Raw genomic sequence first — 18,326 nt, forward strand, 5'->3', positions numbered from 1 at the left:
ATGTGAAGTATTTGATTCTTAGGGCCAACATAAAAAAATATTTGTTACAATATCCTCTTACCACATATAACCTTGTGTTGTATCAAAAAAGTAAACCGTCTGTCCCAAAACTGTAGACAGAGCATTTGTTTAATCGTCTGTCTCAACACTGAGGCAATTAGGAGGTGATGGGAAGGCTTGGGAAGTTTAATTTTACTCCACACGATTAAAGGGAAGATTACCATCCTTGTCTCCAAAGAATACATATCCCTTTTACTGTAACATTTTTCATAACTTGACAGCCCTACTGTATGAGGTACACGAAGAGTGTAGCATTAATTAGTTAAAAAGAAAACACTTTGCTCACACTTTTTTAAAAAGGTTTCTGTAGGTGATGATCTTCAGCTTTTCAAGAATAAGGAAAATGCCACAACGAATGAAAAACGTCTCATGTTTGCTCAGAGCTTCGTTCAGCAGTAAGAGGTTGCCTTCACTGGGGTTGACAGAGGGAAAGAGAGGCAAGAACAATCGTAAAACACAATCCCAGAAAAAGATATCAGCAAAAAGCAATTATTTCTTACACAAGATTAGAGAAATTTCTTTTAATTTTATATTTTAAAAGATTCCACGTGATAAAGATAAAACACTCTACCTTACAGCTTTGGTGACTTCAGCAAACTGCATAAGATGATATTTTTTCAAAAGTTCAATAGTTGGCATGTGACCCTAAGACCAAAAGTGAATTTTTCAAAATAAAAACGTTTCCACTTTAAACAGAATTTTTTTCAATAAAATTCTTATCAAGGAATTAAATGTAAGACAAAATGCAACTTGTGTTTTTTTTAGAAATTCTCCTCAAGTATCTGAACAAGGATTAAAAACATCACCGTATCCCAAAAGAACACTAGTCAGAAATCAGAAAACCCACACAAGTCCAGCTTTGTCGTTCAAATGCATGTGACCATGACCCTATTTTCTCTGGGCCTCACGTCTCCTATCATTTATACAAATAACAGGAGGGGTGATAGCTGGGGAAATCGTAGCATAACTGTAAGATTGAGAATCAGTTAGAACATTTAAATCTGAGTGTCTCTATGAAGAAGGTCCAGACGTGGAGAGGGACAGGAACGGCACTGCTGCTTTCCCTTTATAAGTTATTCTGAATTACTTAAGTTTTTAACCGTATTTATATATTGCTTTGAAAATTAAAAACAAAAAACTTTAATGGGGGGAGAGAAAGCTCTATCACTTTGAGAATGTTTTAGTCAATTAACTTATCACTTACTTGGCATTTCTTTACAAATATCAAAGATTAATTTTTGGTGACTAAATAAAATACCTACAGATAGATTGGAACGACATTTTCCTTTCTTGGTTATGTAACCCATTTCTATTAACATTAACCACTTTAGATTTTTAGGGGAAATGAAAATAATACGCACTTTTTATCTGTCATATATGAGGCTTTTGAGTTAGTACTTTTAAGAAACAGAAGCAGAGGCAAAGCCTTTCTAAAAGGAACTAAAAATACTCCCCACGGAGAGACACGGGTCAGGTCACATACCAGTGCTTACTCGCTCTCTATTTTGAGATGTGCTCACACACAGGTCAGGCTGTGATCAAGTATACACCATCTGCTGTATTTTTAAAAGTTTACTAACCTCTTTAAAGCAACATGATCTATAAAAGCTGAGTAACAATCACTTACCAACAGCATTTTTACTGGAAGCAAATATATCAGGATCATCCGTTTGTTCTTCTGACTTGAGCGGTGACAATGCTCAAAGGCAAATGACAGATACTCCTCAGCTGCAGAAAAAGAGTCCACCGTCCCCATCAAAAGCTATACCAAGAAGCCAGCACACCCTGTACAAGGCAAGCTCGTGGAAGCTCCACAGATACATCCAAACTCCCTGAGGGAGCAAATTACTGGGCTGAGGGCTCTGGGGACCATGGATTGGGGAACATCTAGCTCAACTGGCATAACATAGTTGATAGAGAAAATGTTCCACATTCTACTTTGGTGAGTAGCACCTGCGGTCTTAAAGTTTTATGAGTGTCTGTCTAAGATACTCCACTGGTTTCACCCCATCTGGAGCAAGGGGTGAAACAAAAGACACAAGGGAAAGAGTAGTCCAAAGGCCTAATGGACCACAACTAGCCCTGCCTCCCCCAGACTGAGTCCAGCACAACTAGGTGGTGCCCGGCTACCACCACTGACTGCTCCGATAGGGATCACAATAGGGGGTCCTGGACAGAGCTGGAGAAAAATGTAGAAAGAAATTCTAACTCACAAAAAAAGACCAGGCTTACTGGCCTGATAGCGACTGGAGAAACCCCGAGAGTATGGCCCCCATACTCCCAGTAATGAAGTCACTCCTGAGGTTCACCCTTCAGCCAAAGATTAGACAGACCCATAAAACAAAACGAGACTAAAGGGCACACCAGCCCAGGAGCAAGGACCAGAAGGCAGGAGGGGACAGGAAAGCTGGTAATAGGGAACCCAAAAGTTGTGGGGTTGTTAACCAATGTCATAAAACAATATGTGTACTAATTGTTTAATGAGAAGCTAGTTTGTTCTGTAAATTTTCATCTAAAGTACAATTGAAAATATATATATAGAATTGTGTATAGAAAGAAAGAAAAAACTACAGTTGGAGTCAGATGATTTTGATTTAAAATCCAACCCTGCAACTTAACAGTTTGTGTCCTTGAAGAAGCCTTTTAACGTTTTTAACCTTATGTTCATCAGTTAGAAGATATTTAACAACCTCATAACATTGTCAACCTCATAGGACAGTAAGGCTTAAATAGGACAGATTTAGCAGGATGATTTAGGGTCTACATTGCTTCCCTTGAATATTATTTATAATGTTGAAGCCCAGGTCATAAGGCTATTGAGGAGGCAGAACCAGGACTGGGAAGCCAGGCTTACCCTCTCCCTGTTGTATAGGTTTGCTTAGGACTTGGCACTGACTGGAACTATTCTGCTTCCTGTGTAGCCTGGAGTGGTCACAGTCCACAGGCTAGTCAGCTTTGGCTGTAACAAGCCTTTACCATTTTCCCAATGTATGTACAAATTATGACCCTTACAACTTGTGCAGGGACCACAGAACAGTTACAGCATGGTCTGTCCTGTTGCTAGGCACTTGTTTGTGTTTCAGGTAGAACCTTCACAGGGCGGGGCAGGCCATTTAGGATGAAATGACACTCTGCCTTCTAGCCAGCGGCAGAGCTGAGGTGCCTCCTGGAGACTCTGGGGGCCTGCTAACGGCTACAACGATGATGCCTTCCAGTTAGTTCTGTGGCCGCTGTGCAGTGCTTCCGTGGTGCTGTTTGAATTATGGTCGTACACTTCAGCATACTTGAATTTCCCTTGGAAAATATGGTATATACTGCTTTGATTACTTTTACAGTGAAAAGTCAACATGCTTTGAGGTAAAAAGAACAAGCCAAGTGATTTTCTTCGTAAGTTGAAGAGTATGATAAAATTGTTGTTACTTGCTTTAAAAAAAAAAAAAAGCTACACCAAAAGCACCTAAATATATCTTTAATAGTAAACCCTGCATTTCCTGCCTGCTCCTTATTCCCCCATTTTACTCTTATATAAAAGGAAAAAGCCGCTTCCTTTATGATTATAAAAAACAGCTGCCCAGTTTCATTTCAGTGATCAGTGATTTTTCCTGAGTAAAATTTATAGCACTAACTTCAAACACGACCGCCAGGAAAGTCCTATTTAACTGAGGAAATTGACTTTCATTGAAACTGTTATTTGCCTAAGGTCATCTGGCAAGCCAGTATGATTAACATTTTAAAAGTTTAATATATATACACATAAGTAGCAAGGTACTCTGAGGTCAAAAGGCGGAGAGAAAACAATTCCTTATATTCCATTCAAAGAATAATCATACACTTAATTACTTCACAAAAAAAGGAAAAAAGGATATCCATGATAGACTGTAACACTCTAACATGTATTCTAGAAACCTCATATAGATTAAAGAAAAAAAAAACAAATCCACGCCAATCAACCAACTCATAGCGACCCCGCAGGACAGAGCAGAACTGCCCCATAGGGTTTCCAGTGAGCAGCTGGTGGATTCAAGCTGCTGACCTTTTGGTTGGCAGCCAAATGCTTAACCACTTCGCCACCAGGGCCCCAGTATGGATTAAGAAACTTAAAATATAATATTCATTTATTTAATCAACTTTAAAACAAAGAAAGAATGTAACATTGTTTAGACATATATGCTACCTTAATAAAAAAATACAGTGATTGTGTTCTCTGAAACTCTACCACTTAAGGTGCTCAAAATGCAATGTCTTATTTAAAATTCTGCAAAAAAAGATTAACACCATACCTTGCTTAAAGTCACTATCAAACATAGCCTTGCGTCCAACATAGTATTTGTATGTAACTCTCTGGGCGGTGGTATAATCATCTTTCAGATTTGAGCTGTCGATTGCTCTAATTAGAGGTTTACACAAATGGAGTTTATTGATCTACAATGAATAACAATCCATTTAAAATATTTTTTTAAAAGGCAGGTAGTATATATAAACATCTACTCCACTAGGCATATGCCTCCTTAAAATGGGAATTATAAACCCTATTTCGCGCATCAAAATTAGATATTGAATAATAAAAACTTAGATAAAAAACTACACGGCATATGTCACATTCACTTTGGAAGCACTTCAAAGACAGAGTCACCCTCCAGGACAGCTGAAGCTGATGTTCCACGATGAACCCACGTGACTGTCTGCAAAGACATGCTGTATGTAGTAAAGCAACATGGATAGGGAGAACACATCAAATATGTGATATGAATTTAAAGCTCCAAGAACAGATTATCCCAATTTCAGCTGTTGACATGTGATAGAGCTACACTCCATCTGGTCAACTTTACGTTGCAAGGAATGATTTATTTATCCATCTATCCATCCATCTACTTTTAAATAGTTAATTACTACAACAGAAGGTAGTAGGGACTGGAGTGAAACCGCCTGCATTTAAAGCCCAGTTACGCCATGCTGGACCAGTCACTCAGCATACTGGCGCCTTCGTCTGCCCTAGAGATGGTAACTCTGCCTCACCGGACTGACATTTAAATACAATGATACACGTAAAGCGTTGACAACAGTGCCCTGTACTTAGCAGGCACTCAGTAAACGTTAGCTGTTACGATTACGAACAGATTATGATCATTTCCCAAGCAATGTCAGGGAGGCTGGCTATTAATTAAAGAGAAATAACACAATATCTGGGAATAAGGGAGAGAGGAAATTTATACAGGTGTAAATTTTTTTATTATAAAATACCCAACGAGAAGCTTACCTTAAAATAAATTTTAAATAACTGATTCACCAGAAAGAGCATTCCCCACTTCTTAGAATCCTCTATACCAGCACGACTACGGAAAAACAATTTTTAAAAAGTTATATAGGAAATAAAAATTTTATTTATAAATCACAAAATAAACCTGCTAAACAAATTAATATCTTGAGATAAAAATCCCACAGCTCAAGTCAAATAAAATTATAAAAGGTGTCTTATCTAACAGGTAAAATTAAAAAGAGAGCAAACCAGGAATTCTGACCCAATATTTGGGTGATGCATTTCCCCCGCTGCACCGGTTTCTTCATCTGAAGACTGCTTAGTTTGCAGTGATATTATATAAAAGCTAATTGTTATAAAACATTTTTTTAAAAGCACATTTTTACTCTTATCATTACAAACAAAATGAATTACTAAAATATTCAACATGGATGAATCTCAAGAACACCAAGACATAAAAGTTCCAGAACAGGCAAAACAAATTACCACGTGAACAAAACCACAACAGTGGCTGCCTCTGGGTGAGGATGAGGGACGGGCTGTGAAGGGCAATGAGGAAAATTTCAGGAGGGATAGGCCTCTGAAGAGTGGTGTGGGTTATATGGTTGTACACATTTGTCAAAACTTAGCAAACACACAGTTAAGATTTGTGTAATTCATTATATGTAATTTTACCTAAAAAGACAAAAGAGAAACTCGGGTTTTGATTTAGAGGAAAGTTTACCGATGCATGCTGCAATGTTTAGGGGAAAATGCACTGATATCTGCAATTTCCTTTGAAATGCATAAAAAAGGAGATAGACTGATGGATGGTTAGAAGGGAAAGATCCACGGATAAATTTGATAAAGCAAGTAAAGTGATTCTTTCACCTTTGCTGAATGTTTGAAAATTTTCATTAAAAAATCTTGAAAAAAAGTTCAGAGCTGAGTCGGCTACGTATTTTTATTCTGCAAGTGCGTCTTCTTCCACAAAACTTACAGGCTTTCAGAGCAGTTAGTGCCAGAAAAAGAATGCCCGATGGCAGGGTGCCTGGAAATACTAAATCCAAGGGCATGAAGTCAATGCACATGAAAATACAAGTACCCAATATGGAAAGCAAGCCATGGAAAAATAAATTACTCAAGACCAAAACGCGCCAAACATTTAAAACAGTCTAAGAATATTATTCAGTTTTAAAATATAATTTTTAGGATAACTGTTTAACTGCTATAACCAGCTCTTTTATATGATTTTTGTCACTAACTAGTTGTATGACCAAGCGAGGCACTTCCTCTCCAGGTTTCACTTTCCTCACCTGTAAAATGGGGACATATAATAATAATGTTCCATCTACCTTGAAGTGTTTAAAAAAAAAAAAGGAAAAAATGCAGACGAGGACTTTGTAATTTATACTAAATGCCATATTGTACTTATGATGATGCCCCGGCCAGTCTGGCACCAGGGGCAATGGTCTCTTTTGGAGAAATGTGGCAAAAGTAGTAACGCCCAAGGGGAAATATTTGTCACTTGACAACCTTGAAGTTGCCAAGGATTTCATTTTACGTGGATCCACAATCAACAACCATGGAAGCAGCAGTCAAGAAATCAAAAGACGCATTGCATTGGGCAAATCTGCCACAAAGGACCTCCTTAAGTGTTGAAAAGCAAAGATGTACTTTGAAGACGATGGTGCGCCTGACCCAAGCCATGGTATTTTCAATCACCTCGTATGCATGTGAAAGCTGGACAATGAATAAGGAAGACCGAAGAAGAACGGACGCCTTTGAATTGTGGTGTTGGTGAAGAATATTGAATATACCATGGACTGCCAAAAGAATGAACATATCTGTCTCGGAAGAAGTACAGCCAGAATGCTTGTTAGAGGCAACGGTGGTGAGACTGCGTCTTACATACTTTGGACATGTTGTCAGGAGGGATCAGTCCCTGGAGAAGGACATCATGCTTGGTAAAGTACAGGGTCAGCAGAAACGAGGAAGACCCTCAACGAGGTGGATTGACACAGTGGCTGCAACAATGGGCTCGACCATAACAACAACTGTAAGGATGGTGCAGGACAGGGCAGTGTCTCGTTCTATGGTATATAGTGTCACTATGAGTCGGAGCCAACTCAATGGCACCTAACAACCACAGTATCACAGAAAAACAGACATTGTATGGTTTCAGAATGGCAAAAGATCAAAAAACACATGGAATCAGTATGTTGGTGAAAAAACTGACTTGCTCTGTGATAAATGTGTTATTTGCAATTTCAGATGGGCCCCAATGAGCACCCCCAAATACTTTAGATTGTCCCTAACAGGGTTCTCAGCCTATTTCCTAGGTTGTCCCTAAACAGGGTTCTCTGCCTACTTCCTAGCACACTCGTGCCCATTTATCACTTACCAAGAAATCCAAAACCAAATCCGTGGCTGTAGAGTTGATTCCGACTCATAGTGACCCTATAGGACAGAGAAGAACTGCCCCGTAGGGTTTCTGAGGAGTGGCCAGTGGATTCTAATCGCCGAACTTTTGCTTAGCAGGCGGGCTTTTAACCACTGTGCCACCAGGGCTCCCTATCATTTACCATTCCCTCAATTTCTTATGCCAAATATGTTCCCTCTTCGATCAACAGTTAATTTGTCGATCTCTTCCTGAATTCCCCCCCTCCTTTTCTTGATACTAGAATAGTAATTCCGAGTGAAACCTCTGCCTTTTTCTACTACTTTCAGTCCCTTTTCCCAGTTACCCTTTATTTAACCTCTTAAATGTTGCTGTTCCACTAAATGTCTTTTTCTTTATTGAGATATATAACTCACATGCCATCAAATCCATCTTTTTAGGTGTACAATTCAGTGCTTTTTCAGTCATTCATAAATTTGTGCAAGCAACATCCACTATCTAATTCCAGAATATTTCATCACCATAAAAACAAGGCCCATATTGGTTAGCAGTCAGTCATTATCCCTCCTCCCTTTACCCCGGCAACCACTAATCTACTTTCTGCCTCTAAAAAACCCAAACCCATTGCCATCAAGTTGATTAGGACTCATGGCAACCCCGCAGGATAGAGCAGAACTGCCCCCATAGGGTTTCCAAAGTTGTTCCCAGAGAGGCTGGTGAGTTTGAACCATCAACCTTGCAGTTAGCAGCCAAACGCTTAACCACTGTGCCACCAGGGCTCCTTTTTCTGTCTCTATAGATTTGCCTATTCTGGATGTTGTTGTTGTTAGGTGCCATAGAGTCAGTTCCGACTCACAGTGACCCTATGCACAACAGAACAAAACACTGCCCGGTCCTGCGCCATCCTTACAATCGTTGCTATGCTTGAGCTCATTGTTGCAGCCACTGTGTCAATCCATCACGTTGAGGGTCTTCCTCTTTTCCACTGACCCTGTACTCTGCCAAGCGTGATGTCCTTCTCCAGGGACTGATCCCTCCTGATAACATGTCCAAAGAATGTAAGACGCAGTCTCACCATCCTTGCCTCTAAGGAGCATTCTGGTTGTACTTTTTCCAAGACAGACTTGTTCGTTCTTTTGGCAGTCCATGGTGCATTCAATATTCTTCGCCAACACCACAATTCAAAGGCGTCAACTCTTCTTCCGTCTTCCTTATTCATTGTCCAGCTTCCACATGCACTATTCTGGTTATTTCATATAAATGGAATCATATAGTAAGTGTCATTTTGTTCTGACTTCTTTCATTTAGCATGTTTTCAAGGTTCATCTGTGCTGTAGCATGCATCACTTTTCTATGGCTGAGTACTACACTTCATTGTATGGGTATACCACTTTTTGTTTATACTTTTATCGGTTGATGGTCATTTAGGTTATTCCCACAAATATCACAAAATCTAGACAAGCAAAAATCTTTCCCTTTGTTATAAGGCAGTCTGATGACATAAAACTGCCAAGGTGTAGTCTGCCTTCTGTCACCCCCCCAGTGACAGAGGGTGCAACTATCAGCCTGGATCACTGAGAACAGCGGTTCCCAAACTGCAGTGCCTGAGCAGCCGAAGCAGCAGCAGCACCTGCCAACATGTGGAAATGCCAGTTCCCAGGCTGCTCCAGACCTAACAAATCAGAAATTCTGGGGGCTGGACCCAGCAATCTGTTTCATCAAACCCTCTGGGGGGCTGGACCCAGCAATCTGTTTCATCAAACCCTCTGGGCGAGTCTGCCGCTCACTACAGTCTGAGAACCAGCGATTCGGGTTGGGGCTTGGCAAACTACAAACCACAAGCCAAATCTAGCGAAGCACCTGTATTTGAACAGCTAGTGAAATAATAATGATTTTTTTGTTTTTAAATGGTTGAAAATCATCAAAGAATAATTTTCCATTAAATGTGAAAATTACATGAAATTCAAATTTCAGTGTTCAAAAACAACGAACACAGTGTTTTATCAGAACACAGCCGCACACACTCGCTGACGCGTTGTCTACGGTTCTTTTCACGCTCCCATGGCAGAGCTGAGCGTGGCCGACGAAGCCTGAAACACCTGGCCATTTACATAAAGAGTCTGCTCACCCCCATCTCAAGGACAAAGAGTGCTGAAAAATGAGAAGTTGGAACGCTTTCTAGGAACAATAGTATTTGTTTGTTTACATGGACAGCTTTGCTTTACCTTTCTCTATAATTTCTAAAACTCACAAATAGGCGTGTGATTATTAATGGAGGATGCCATGGGGCTTCAGGAGAAAAATGGAAACACTAAAGTAGAATCAAATGGGAAAGTACAAAATTTAAAAAATAATTTTTAATTTCTAAAATAGAAACAAATAATGGCAGAAAAGATCAGTCAACTTGAAGGCAGGTCAAGACAAATTACCCAAAATGAAGGAAAGAGAAAAAAAAGATTAAAAATAAATAATAATTACTGAAAACAAAAAATAAAGAGAAAACAACAGCCAGAGTAAAAAAGACCCATTATATACTGGGAACAATGGTAAGAATGACAACTTACTTCCCATCAGAAACAAAGGAAACTAGACGGAATGATGTTTTTAAAGTGCTAAAAGAAAAAAACCTGTTAATTTGCTAGAATTATCTAGCAAAATGATTTTTCAAAAATGAAGAAAAATGAAAGCTTAGAGAGTTCATTTTAAGTAGACCTGCACTTAAAAAAGAAAAGAAAAAAAAAGCTAAAGGAAGTTTTCAGGGTAAAGAAAAATGACACCAGATAGAAACACAGATCTACAGGAAGAAGAGCTCTAGAAATGGTAGATACATGGCTAAAGAGAAAAGCCGACTTACAAAACACTTGATTATTTTAAGCAGAAATAACAGCAGTGACTGGGCAGGTTTATAACATATGTAGAAGCAAAATATATGACAAAAATGGACAGGACAGGAAGAGGCAAACACTGTTGGCAATTCAAGAAGGACGACATCTGCCTTCCAAACCCTTACTTACGTGTCACTGGCACAGACACGAAAACAGCTCATCAATAATTCTGCTGCTTTTTCCAACATGTCCCCAACTTTGCTTTTTCCTTTCTTTACCAACTGTTGATCCGCCTAATGGAATATAAAAGCACTTATTTTTTATTTCCTCTAGATTCCTTAATTAAAAAAGAAAATCACAGTGCAGCTAAGAACAAAAATGGCTACAATGAGGAGTCAAAGGCCCAAAAGGTCCTGGAGAAATCATCCAGTCTATAATTTTTTTTAAAAAATTGAGAAATCTATAGATTATTCCAGCTCTTCCACAAATCAAATCTCCCTTCAACCAAGTCAAGCTAATAAATTACTATTTTTCATACCTACATCGCACACGGCATTATGCTACTAAGGAGCTTTTTCTAAGTCACTAAACTTCACATCGCCTATGAATTATAGCCATAACCCTTGAAACAAAAACTTTTCTAGATACTAAAGTCAATACAAAGTTTGACTATTCCCTTGTTTTTAGGAAGACAGTCTTAAAGAGGAAAGAATCTGTTTTCTCCCCCTCAGTCTTTGTAACAGTGGTTCTCAAAGTACATGCATGGATACCTAGGGGCCTCCAAGATGCCTGCAGGGGAGCCACACCATCACAGCGACCTTCACAATGACAAGAAGCCATTACTTGTCTTTTTTATTGTACCGACATTTACACGGAAGGTGAAAAAGCACTGGTAGGTGAAACCACTGGAGCCTAACAAGCGGCAGCCATTGCACCCTTCACCGCCATGCACGTGCAGTGAACAAATAAGAACGCTCGTTTCACTTTTAAAATGTCCTTGATGATCTAGTAAAATTTAATTTTACTAAGTCCTGATCCTTGAAGACATCTTTGTAATGAAATAAGAAGTATTTATAAAGCATTTCTGTTGCACACAGAAGTAGAGTTGTTTTCAGGAAAAGCATTTGGGCAGCAGTTTGAGTTCCAAGTTCAACCAGCTGCTTTTCTCATGGAACAAACAACTGACAGACAAACACGGTCATCTGGGCTTGGGTATCTGGCAGGCCATTTTCTCAAAAACAAATGAAACAAGACTGTCAGTTCTAGGCAAACAACTGACAGTATTTGTTGTTAATGATAACATTCGAGCTTTCAAGTCAAAAAGAGAATTTTGGACAACTTGGACTGACACCTTCAGGTGGCAGCTTCCTTGTTACTTCAGGACCTTTCTGATGAGGTCACTGGATATGCTAACAAATGTGGGGTTTTTGTTTTGTTTTTAACGTAATGAAATGTGTCAACATTCAGAAGATCCGTATAACCCAACAAACCAGTATTTTCCAAATGACAGTAATGTTACGAAATCATACACGGGGAAAAGATCCATTCAAAGTGCAAAAAAAGACCAACAGATTTTAACGTAACAGAAAATGCAAAGTTCACTGACAGGCATTTCGGAGTCCACACTGTAGCTAACCTTTAAAAAACTACCTCTGGAGAGTTCTGGAATTCTGTCAAAGACAAATATCTAACTTATCTGAAAAGGCTACTAGCATACCCCCTGCTTTTCCAGCGATATCTGCGTGAGGCCATATTATCATACACTTCAATCAAAACAACACACTGCATCCGTACAGTGACTGCAGAAGCAGACACGAGAATCCAGATGGCTTCTCCTGAGCTGGACATTACAGTGATTAAGATATAAAATAATGACACTCTTCATAGTAGTACATTTTGTTTGTTTTGGAAATAGTTATTTTTTATTTAAAAAGTTATGTTACCATATAAAAAGTTTATTATTTTAAATGTATAAATAACTTAAAAAATTTTCCCAGTTAAAATCTCTAATACAGTAAATATAAATGAACACAACCCAAATAATCAAAAGCCCTTACGCATAATCGGTAATTTTTATTTACCATTATTATATTCTTCAGCTCTAAGATTCCCATTTGACTCTTCTTTTTATCTTGCATTTCTTTGCTGAGACTTTCTATGTTTTCACTTATTTCGTGTGTGTTTGTAATTGCTCACTGAAGCATTTTTATGATACTGCTTTAAAATCCTTGTCAGAAGACTTCAAAATCTATGCCATCTTGGTGTTAGTTTCTGTTGTTTTTTGTCATTCAAAATCAAAAAAAGCTGAGATTTTCCTGGTTCTTGGTATGAGTGATTTTTAATTACAGCCTGGACATTTTGGACATTATGTTATGAAACTCTGATTTTCTTTTGTTTTAGTAGGTTGTTTCTGCTGACACCCTGCTGGGAGTGGGGGCAGACCATCACTTCTTTGCCTCTGGGTGAGAGTGGAAGTCCAGGCCCCCTACTCAGCCTCCTCTGACACCAAACCAGCAGAGAGACAGAAGGGCTTCTCGTTACCACCAGGTAACGGTGAAAGTCTAGGCAAGTTACCACTTGGCCTCCGCTGTCAGGGAGTGAGGGGAGCCTGCAGTTTTTCCAGTAATGTCTGGCTGGAATACAGCAGTTAGTTTCAAAAAGATTTCTGTTTTGTTAGGCTGTTTTGCCCCTTTCCTGGTCCCTTAGCAAGAAAGAGCAGTTTTCTTGGGGCTTGCTTTGCCTGTGCCTGCTGGCATTTCCAGATTTCAGGTACCCAGTCCAGGGTGTACAGATACAAAGAAACCCAGGGAGCTCAGGGCCATGTCACTCCTTGAGTCCCACTCCACCTCCTTCCCCCCACCTTTCAGAGTAATGTTTGCTTTACAACTTCCAGGGTTTCTACTGCATTTAACAGGAGAAATAGGGAGAACTGTCTACTGCCTCTTGTCTGGAACCAGCCATCAATAATTCTGAAAACTGTAAAGGGGTCCTTAGACCAAAAAGCTGAAAAATGCTGCTCCGTAACTGGCTTATGGTGGCCCTCAAGGGGAAACTTCTATAAAATCCAGGATCTTTACCTTATCATACCCTGACCTTTATCGTAAAAACCCTTAGCTACTGCCTCAATCTACATTAAGCTGGAATTCCTAAAATAGGGGTGGCCAGGACACAGGTTCAAGTGTGAAAGAGAACACGGATTCACTCGTTTGTGCGTGGCTTACCCCCTTTTTAAGTAACCGCATACCATAAACAGTTAGCCATATACAAAAACATCTCCCTCCATACATACAGTGTGAAAACCTGAGCAAATGTTTATTTAAATCTGTTCATACCAGCCCAAAAGGAATAATTAGGTAAGTTATTCTTTATTTATTGCTCTCCTTTTTTTTTTTCCAAATACATCCCAACCCCCACTCACTCCTCAAAATTTTTCAGAAGAATGACGTGAAATTAAGCAACAGACAGTCACAGAGTTTAGTTTTAAAATGAAAGTGACAGGAAATTAAACTTACATTATTGGCAAATACTCGAAGGTCAAGTGCTACTGCATACATGATGGGCAAAGCCCTAAGGGACAAAAAAGCAAATATATTTGAAAAGGTTATGAAGTCAGAGATCTCATCACCAGAGGCAGAAATAACAACAAGGCCCAGGGTCCTGTACAGAATGGGAGTTCCTTGTCCCCTCCAAAAATATGAAACTGTTTCCTTCCTTACCTTCCATTCAAGGCAGGCTGAAGTTCCTGGGCCCCTCGTTCAACGTAGAAGCCCAACAACAAAAGGCTGCACCCCTGCTCCCCAGACGACCTTCCCAGCAGACCCAACTCTCCTCAAAGGCCTACACCCCGGTCCATCTAGATGCCTGAACCTGAGACGGCACCTCCTCACGCTCTTCTGAGGGCGGTCTCTCCCCCTCCACTCCCCACTAGTACTCAAGCATTGCCACTAAAACAACTATTTGCTTTAGTAAGATCCCCTAACAGGAACCAGAGTATGTAATGCACAAAGCGCCATACAACAATTTTTTAATCCAGCTGGCAGTACTGGTCTTTCACGTGTAAGGTAAGTCTTCACTTTCAAAGGAAAAGGTGTTATTTTTAGTAAAAAAATTTATTGCAAGACTGCTTTCAATTTGTATAAACAAATTTCAGTATTTACATAGTTTGTTAATAAATCTGGGCAAGGAATTTAAAATAACCCAATTATTATGCATTACATCACATCAAAGGAACTGCAGTTGATCTACCTCTTTTATTCAATGTTTGAAACCAAAAATAAGTTCAAAATTGACAATTAAAAAGGAAAACAGTATTTAATAATTATTTGGGGGGATGGAATGACTGAGAGTAAAAGTATTTTTTAAAAATTCTGCAAATAACCTGACTGACCTACCACATAGGTTTACACCGGCTGCTGGGACACTACAGCGCATGCTGGTATTACCATGTGACAGCACATAAATATCCACATAAAAATATCCACATAAAAAATATATATTTATTTAAAACCAATTTTTAAAAAGCTTCTGCTTGAAATTGCCATTTGCCAATGTACAGCTGCTTCCGTCCACACTTACCAATTTTCTTCTTTGTGGGCCTGAAATGCTCGCAGGAACGATGTACTATATCAAGAAAAATATGACGTACGAAATTCAAATGATGCTACATATGATAAAAATAAAGAACAAGGAGGATTTTAAGTTTTAAAGGGTACAGGTCACCTTTTAGAAGTTTATGCTCAAAGCAGTACCAATTTCTTGAACAAAACAAACAAAAAAAGGTATGTCTACATTACAAGTATCTGAGCATCATTAAGTATATCTATTTCACACACACTTTGTCCAAATTAAAAATGACTTATTGTGATGCAGTTTTTAAAAATCAACAATGTCAAACATTTTATTTGGTTTCGTTGAGCCTAATCACATTATATGTAAGATAAGTGCTTTAAAAGTCTGTAATATAAAGTTTACTTTAATTAGAATTCTTGAATTCAAAGAAGACTTAGCTACCTAGTAGCCCACTTGCTTCTATGTATATTAAACAAGACAGTCAAAAACGAAGTAAACTAAAGTCTAGAGGCATGTATTAATACTTGGAACACTCACTCGTTGATTAGAGCCTTAGCTATAAAATATTGCTTGAATGATTTGAGTAAGAAATTGGCTTAACTCAGGTCTTCAGCGACCACGATCAAATGACAATGCATATCTGATTCCACTCTTATCCATCGAAGCCTGAATTTAGAAATTCTGATGTTTCAAAAAATTTAACCAGTTCCTATAACTATACTTAATGCCCTTAAAGCAAAAATATTATTTTCATAATAAAACTAAATAAAATCTTTAATTATAATCAATGGTCCTCCTTATATTTAAGTAACAAGATAACAGTCTTAATATACATGCTAAATTTAAGTACACAAGTCAAACAGCTAAAATGAGATTCTCTTCCAAAAGGTTTTCATTCCTTTCTAATTACAGGTATGAAAAATTGGCCCAATCTTTCAAAATTTTATACTCCAAATAATGCACTGCATTTGTTCTATACAGAACAACTAAAACAAATAAAAAAAGATATTGGACGATCACAGTCTGACATTTGTATGCTTCTATGAAATCATGGTTTCCCACTGCGTAAGTGCACCTGTTAAAGAAATGGCAGGAGATTAGGAACAGGTCAGAACATATATTCATATAGTAAATGCCTAGAAGTAAAACTATCTAAACCACCCATCTTACTTCTGTCACATGATACCCCAGTTCTCCAACTGACCATGGAATGAAAGATGGAATTCCCTATTGATAGGTAATCAAAAGCTGAAAGGAAGATAAAGAACACACAAATGAATATTTGAACTAAAATGGGTGGGTACAAGATGAAATCCCACATTAAGTTTTGAAACTGTTCTTTCAAGTCCCTGAAAAGAAAAACCCAGTCCCAAGAAGTTTTATTAATGTCTATTGATAATATACCGTGGACCTTTTACTGTATTAGTGGGTTGGCAATGAAGCTTTAACTAGATTCATGGCTAGGTAACGTCAGTATTGGTCAGTTTCATCATCAAACCTAGGACCCTACCAGACACCGCAAAGTGCTAGAAAATCACCGGGTGCCTCGTTGCTAGAATGAGTATGGTGGTGCCCCAACTCTGCTAAAGGTCTTATCAGGCTTAGAGTGCTTCCTTGCTTCCATACCCCATCTGCCCCTGTTCTGAAACACTGGCATTCAGGCAGGTTAATCGAATTTCACATTGCTTTAGTACATTAAGCTTTACACGAATTGATGCTTTAGAGATGAGAAAAGTAAATACAAAATAAAAAGTATTTTGCTTCATTCAGCTCTAGTTTATTTCCTGGTAAAGGCACAGAGACTAAAAAAAAAGACATATTTCCATGAATAAAGCAAGTCATGGTTGGGTTCCACGCTATTAAATAAAAGATTGCTTACCACATAACAATATGATGAAAGTTAAGTGATGTTTTTATAGTATTACACGACACATATACAGAGATACACAATCACAATTTATTTTTAATTTTAAAAACATACACGATGCTTGCACTGAAGAAGTCTACTAAAATTTGTGAAGTATAACTTGGCAAACTTGTCACAGGCTTTACCAAAGTGAAATTACAAATGCACTTTTCTACGTTGTCAAAGCAAGTCGGTCACCGCTGACATCAACCGCATGAGGTCAGATACAATCCCTGCTCAATCCAGCAACCCCCACTTCAGTGTTTTTCTTCCTCACCAACGTATTTTACCTCAAATGAGCCGCAAACATTTCATCGTAAGGAGGTTCCAGAACTTGCTGACACTTCTCTTCTGGAGACGGCAGCTAATTTATAAGAAGAAAAATGACAAAAATAAAATTAATAGGCATATAAAGAATTCAGTGTATAGAAGGAGCCTTAGACAAACCTGTTTCGAAAAAAGTTACACTTCACGGTTAACACTAACACTTTAAACTTTAAAAAACTCCCAGTGCCGTCGAGTCGATTCCGTTCTCATAACGACCCTATAGGACAGAGTAGAACTGCCCCATAGAGTTTCCAAGGAGCACCTGGTGGATTCGAACTGCCGACCCTTTGGTTAGCAGCCGTAGCTCTTAACCACTATGCCACCAGGGTTTCCCTTTAATCTTTAGCACCTCTGAAAAAAAGGTTCACTCCTTTAACAACCATGTATCAAGCACTGCTTAGGTACGTGAACCAGAACCTACAGACAATTCAGTTTTGCCACCACAGCCAGGTAATACTCTAAGCACTTCCATACACATCCCAGTACTTAAGAGGCAGTCAGTCAGGAAATATTTACTCAGCAGCTAATCTCTGCCATGTTACATATAAATGAGATAAAATGAGCTGCGAAAACACCACTTTAGAAATCAGCTCTTCAAAGCTGCCGTCTGTCTCCTGGTAACAGCACCTACCCTCTTTGTGTCCTAGGTTAGAGTAACTGAAATTTATTTTTTACTTTTCCTTTCCTCACAATGGCCAAATTTTAGATAATTTGAGCATCACACTGGATTAGCACACATTGAATTAAAAAAAAAATTTTGAGTCCATAATTGTACAATAAATAATACACACATATATAAATACATACATATAATACCTACATATATATATACATATTTAATACATGTGTATATAAATATATATATATAAACAGTACATACATAGCGTACATACATATGTAACTAGTACATACGTACATAAATAGTACATACACGTGTAACTAGTACATATATATATAATTAGTACACAGATACATAAACAGTACATATGTATATAAATAATA

The 18,326-nt window shown here is 38.4% G+C and overlaps 1 protein-coding gene across 4 annotated transcripts in view; it reads right to left on the minus strand.

The window, feature by feature from the left end:
* Positions 1–18,326, minus strand: part of PCID2 (PCI domain containing 2) — a 34,760-nt gene that overhangs the window by 4,042 nt on the left and 12,392 nt on the right. For 2 of the 4 annotated variants that reach the window (XR_007515067.1, XM_049867342.1), the window contains exons 3-12: positions 17,288–17,361; positions 16,099–16,166; positions 15,098–15,137; positions 14,035–14,089; positions 10,712–10,815; positions 5,318–5,393; positions 4,341–4,482; positions 1,688–1,788; positions 632–705; positions 347–472 (exon numbers count right to left, since the gene is read on the minus strand). Coding sequence is in view for 3 of the 4 variants with exons in the window: in XM_049867342.1 (XP_049723299.1) it covers positions 347–472; positions 632–705; positions 1,688–1,788; positions 4,341–4,482; positions 5,318–5,393; positions 10,712–10,815; positions 14,035–14,089; positions 15,098–15,137; positions 16,099–16,166; positions 17,288–17,361 (860 nt within the window). In the remaining variant the exon portion in view is untranslated. Of the gene's footprint in view, positions 1–346; positions 473–631; positions 706–1,687; positions 1,789–4,340; positions 4,483–5,317; positions 5,394–10,711; positions 10,816–14,034; positions 14,090–15,097; positions 15,183–15,628; positions 16,079–16,098; positions 16,167–17,287; positions 17,362–18,326 lie in introns of those variants that run through there. The other 2 variants (XM_049867343.1, XM_049867344.1) reach the window with 2 other exon arrangements.

The sequence above is a fragment of the Elephas maximus genome, chromosome 23 (assembly GCF_024166365.1).
Source record: "Elephas maximus indicus isolate mEleMax1 chromosome 23, mEleMax1 primary haplotype, whole genome shotgun sequence".
NCBI classification, from domain to species: Eukaryota; Metazoa; Chordata; class Mammalia; order Proboscidea; family Elephantidae; genus Elephas; species Elephas maximus.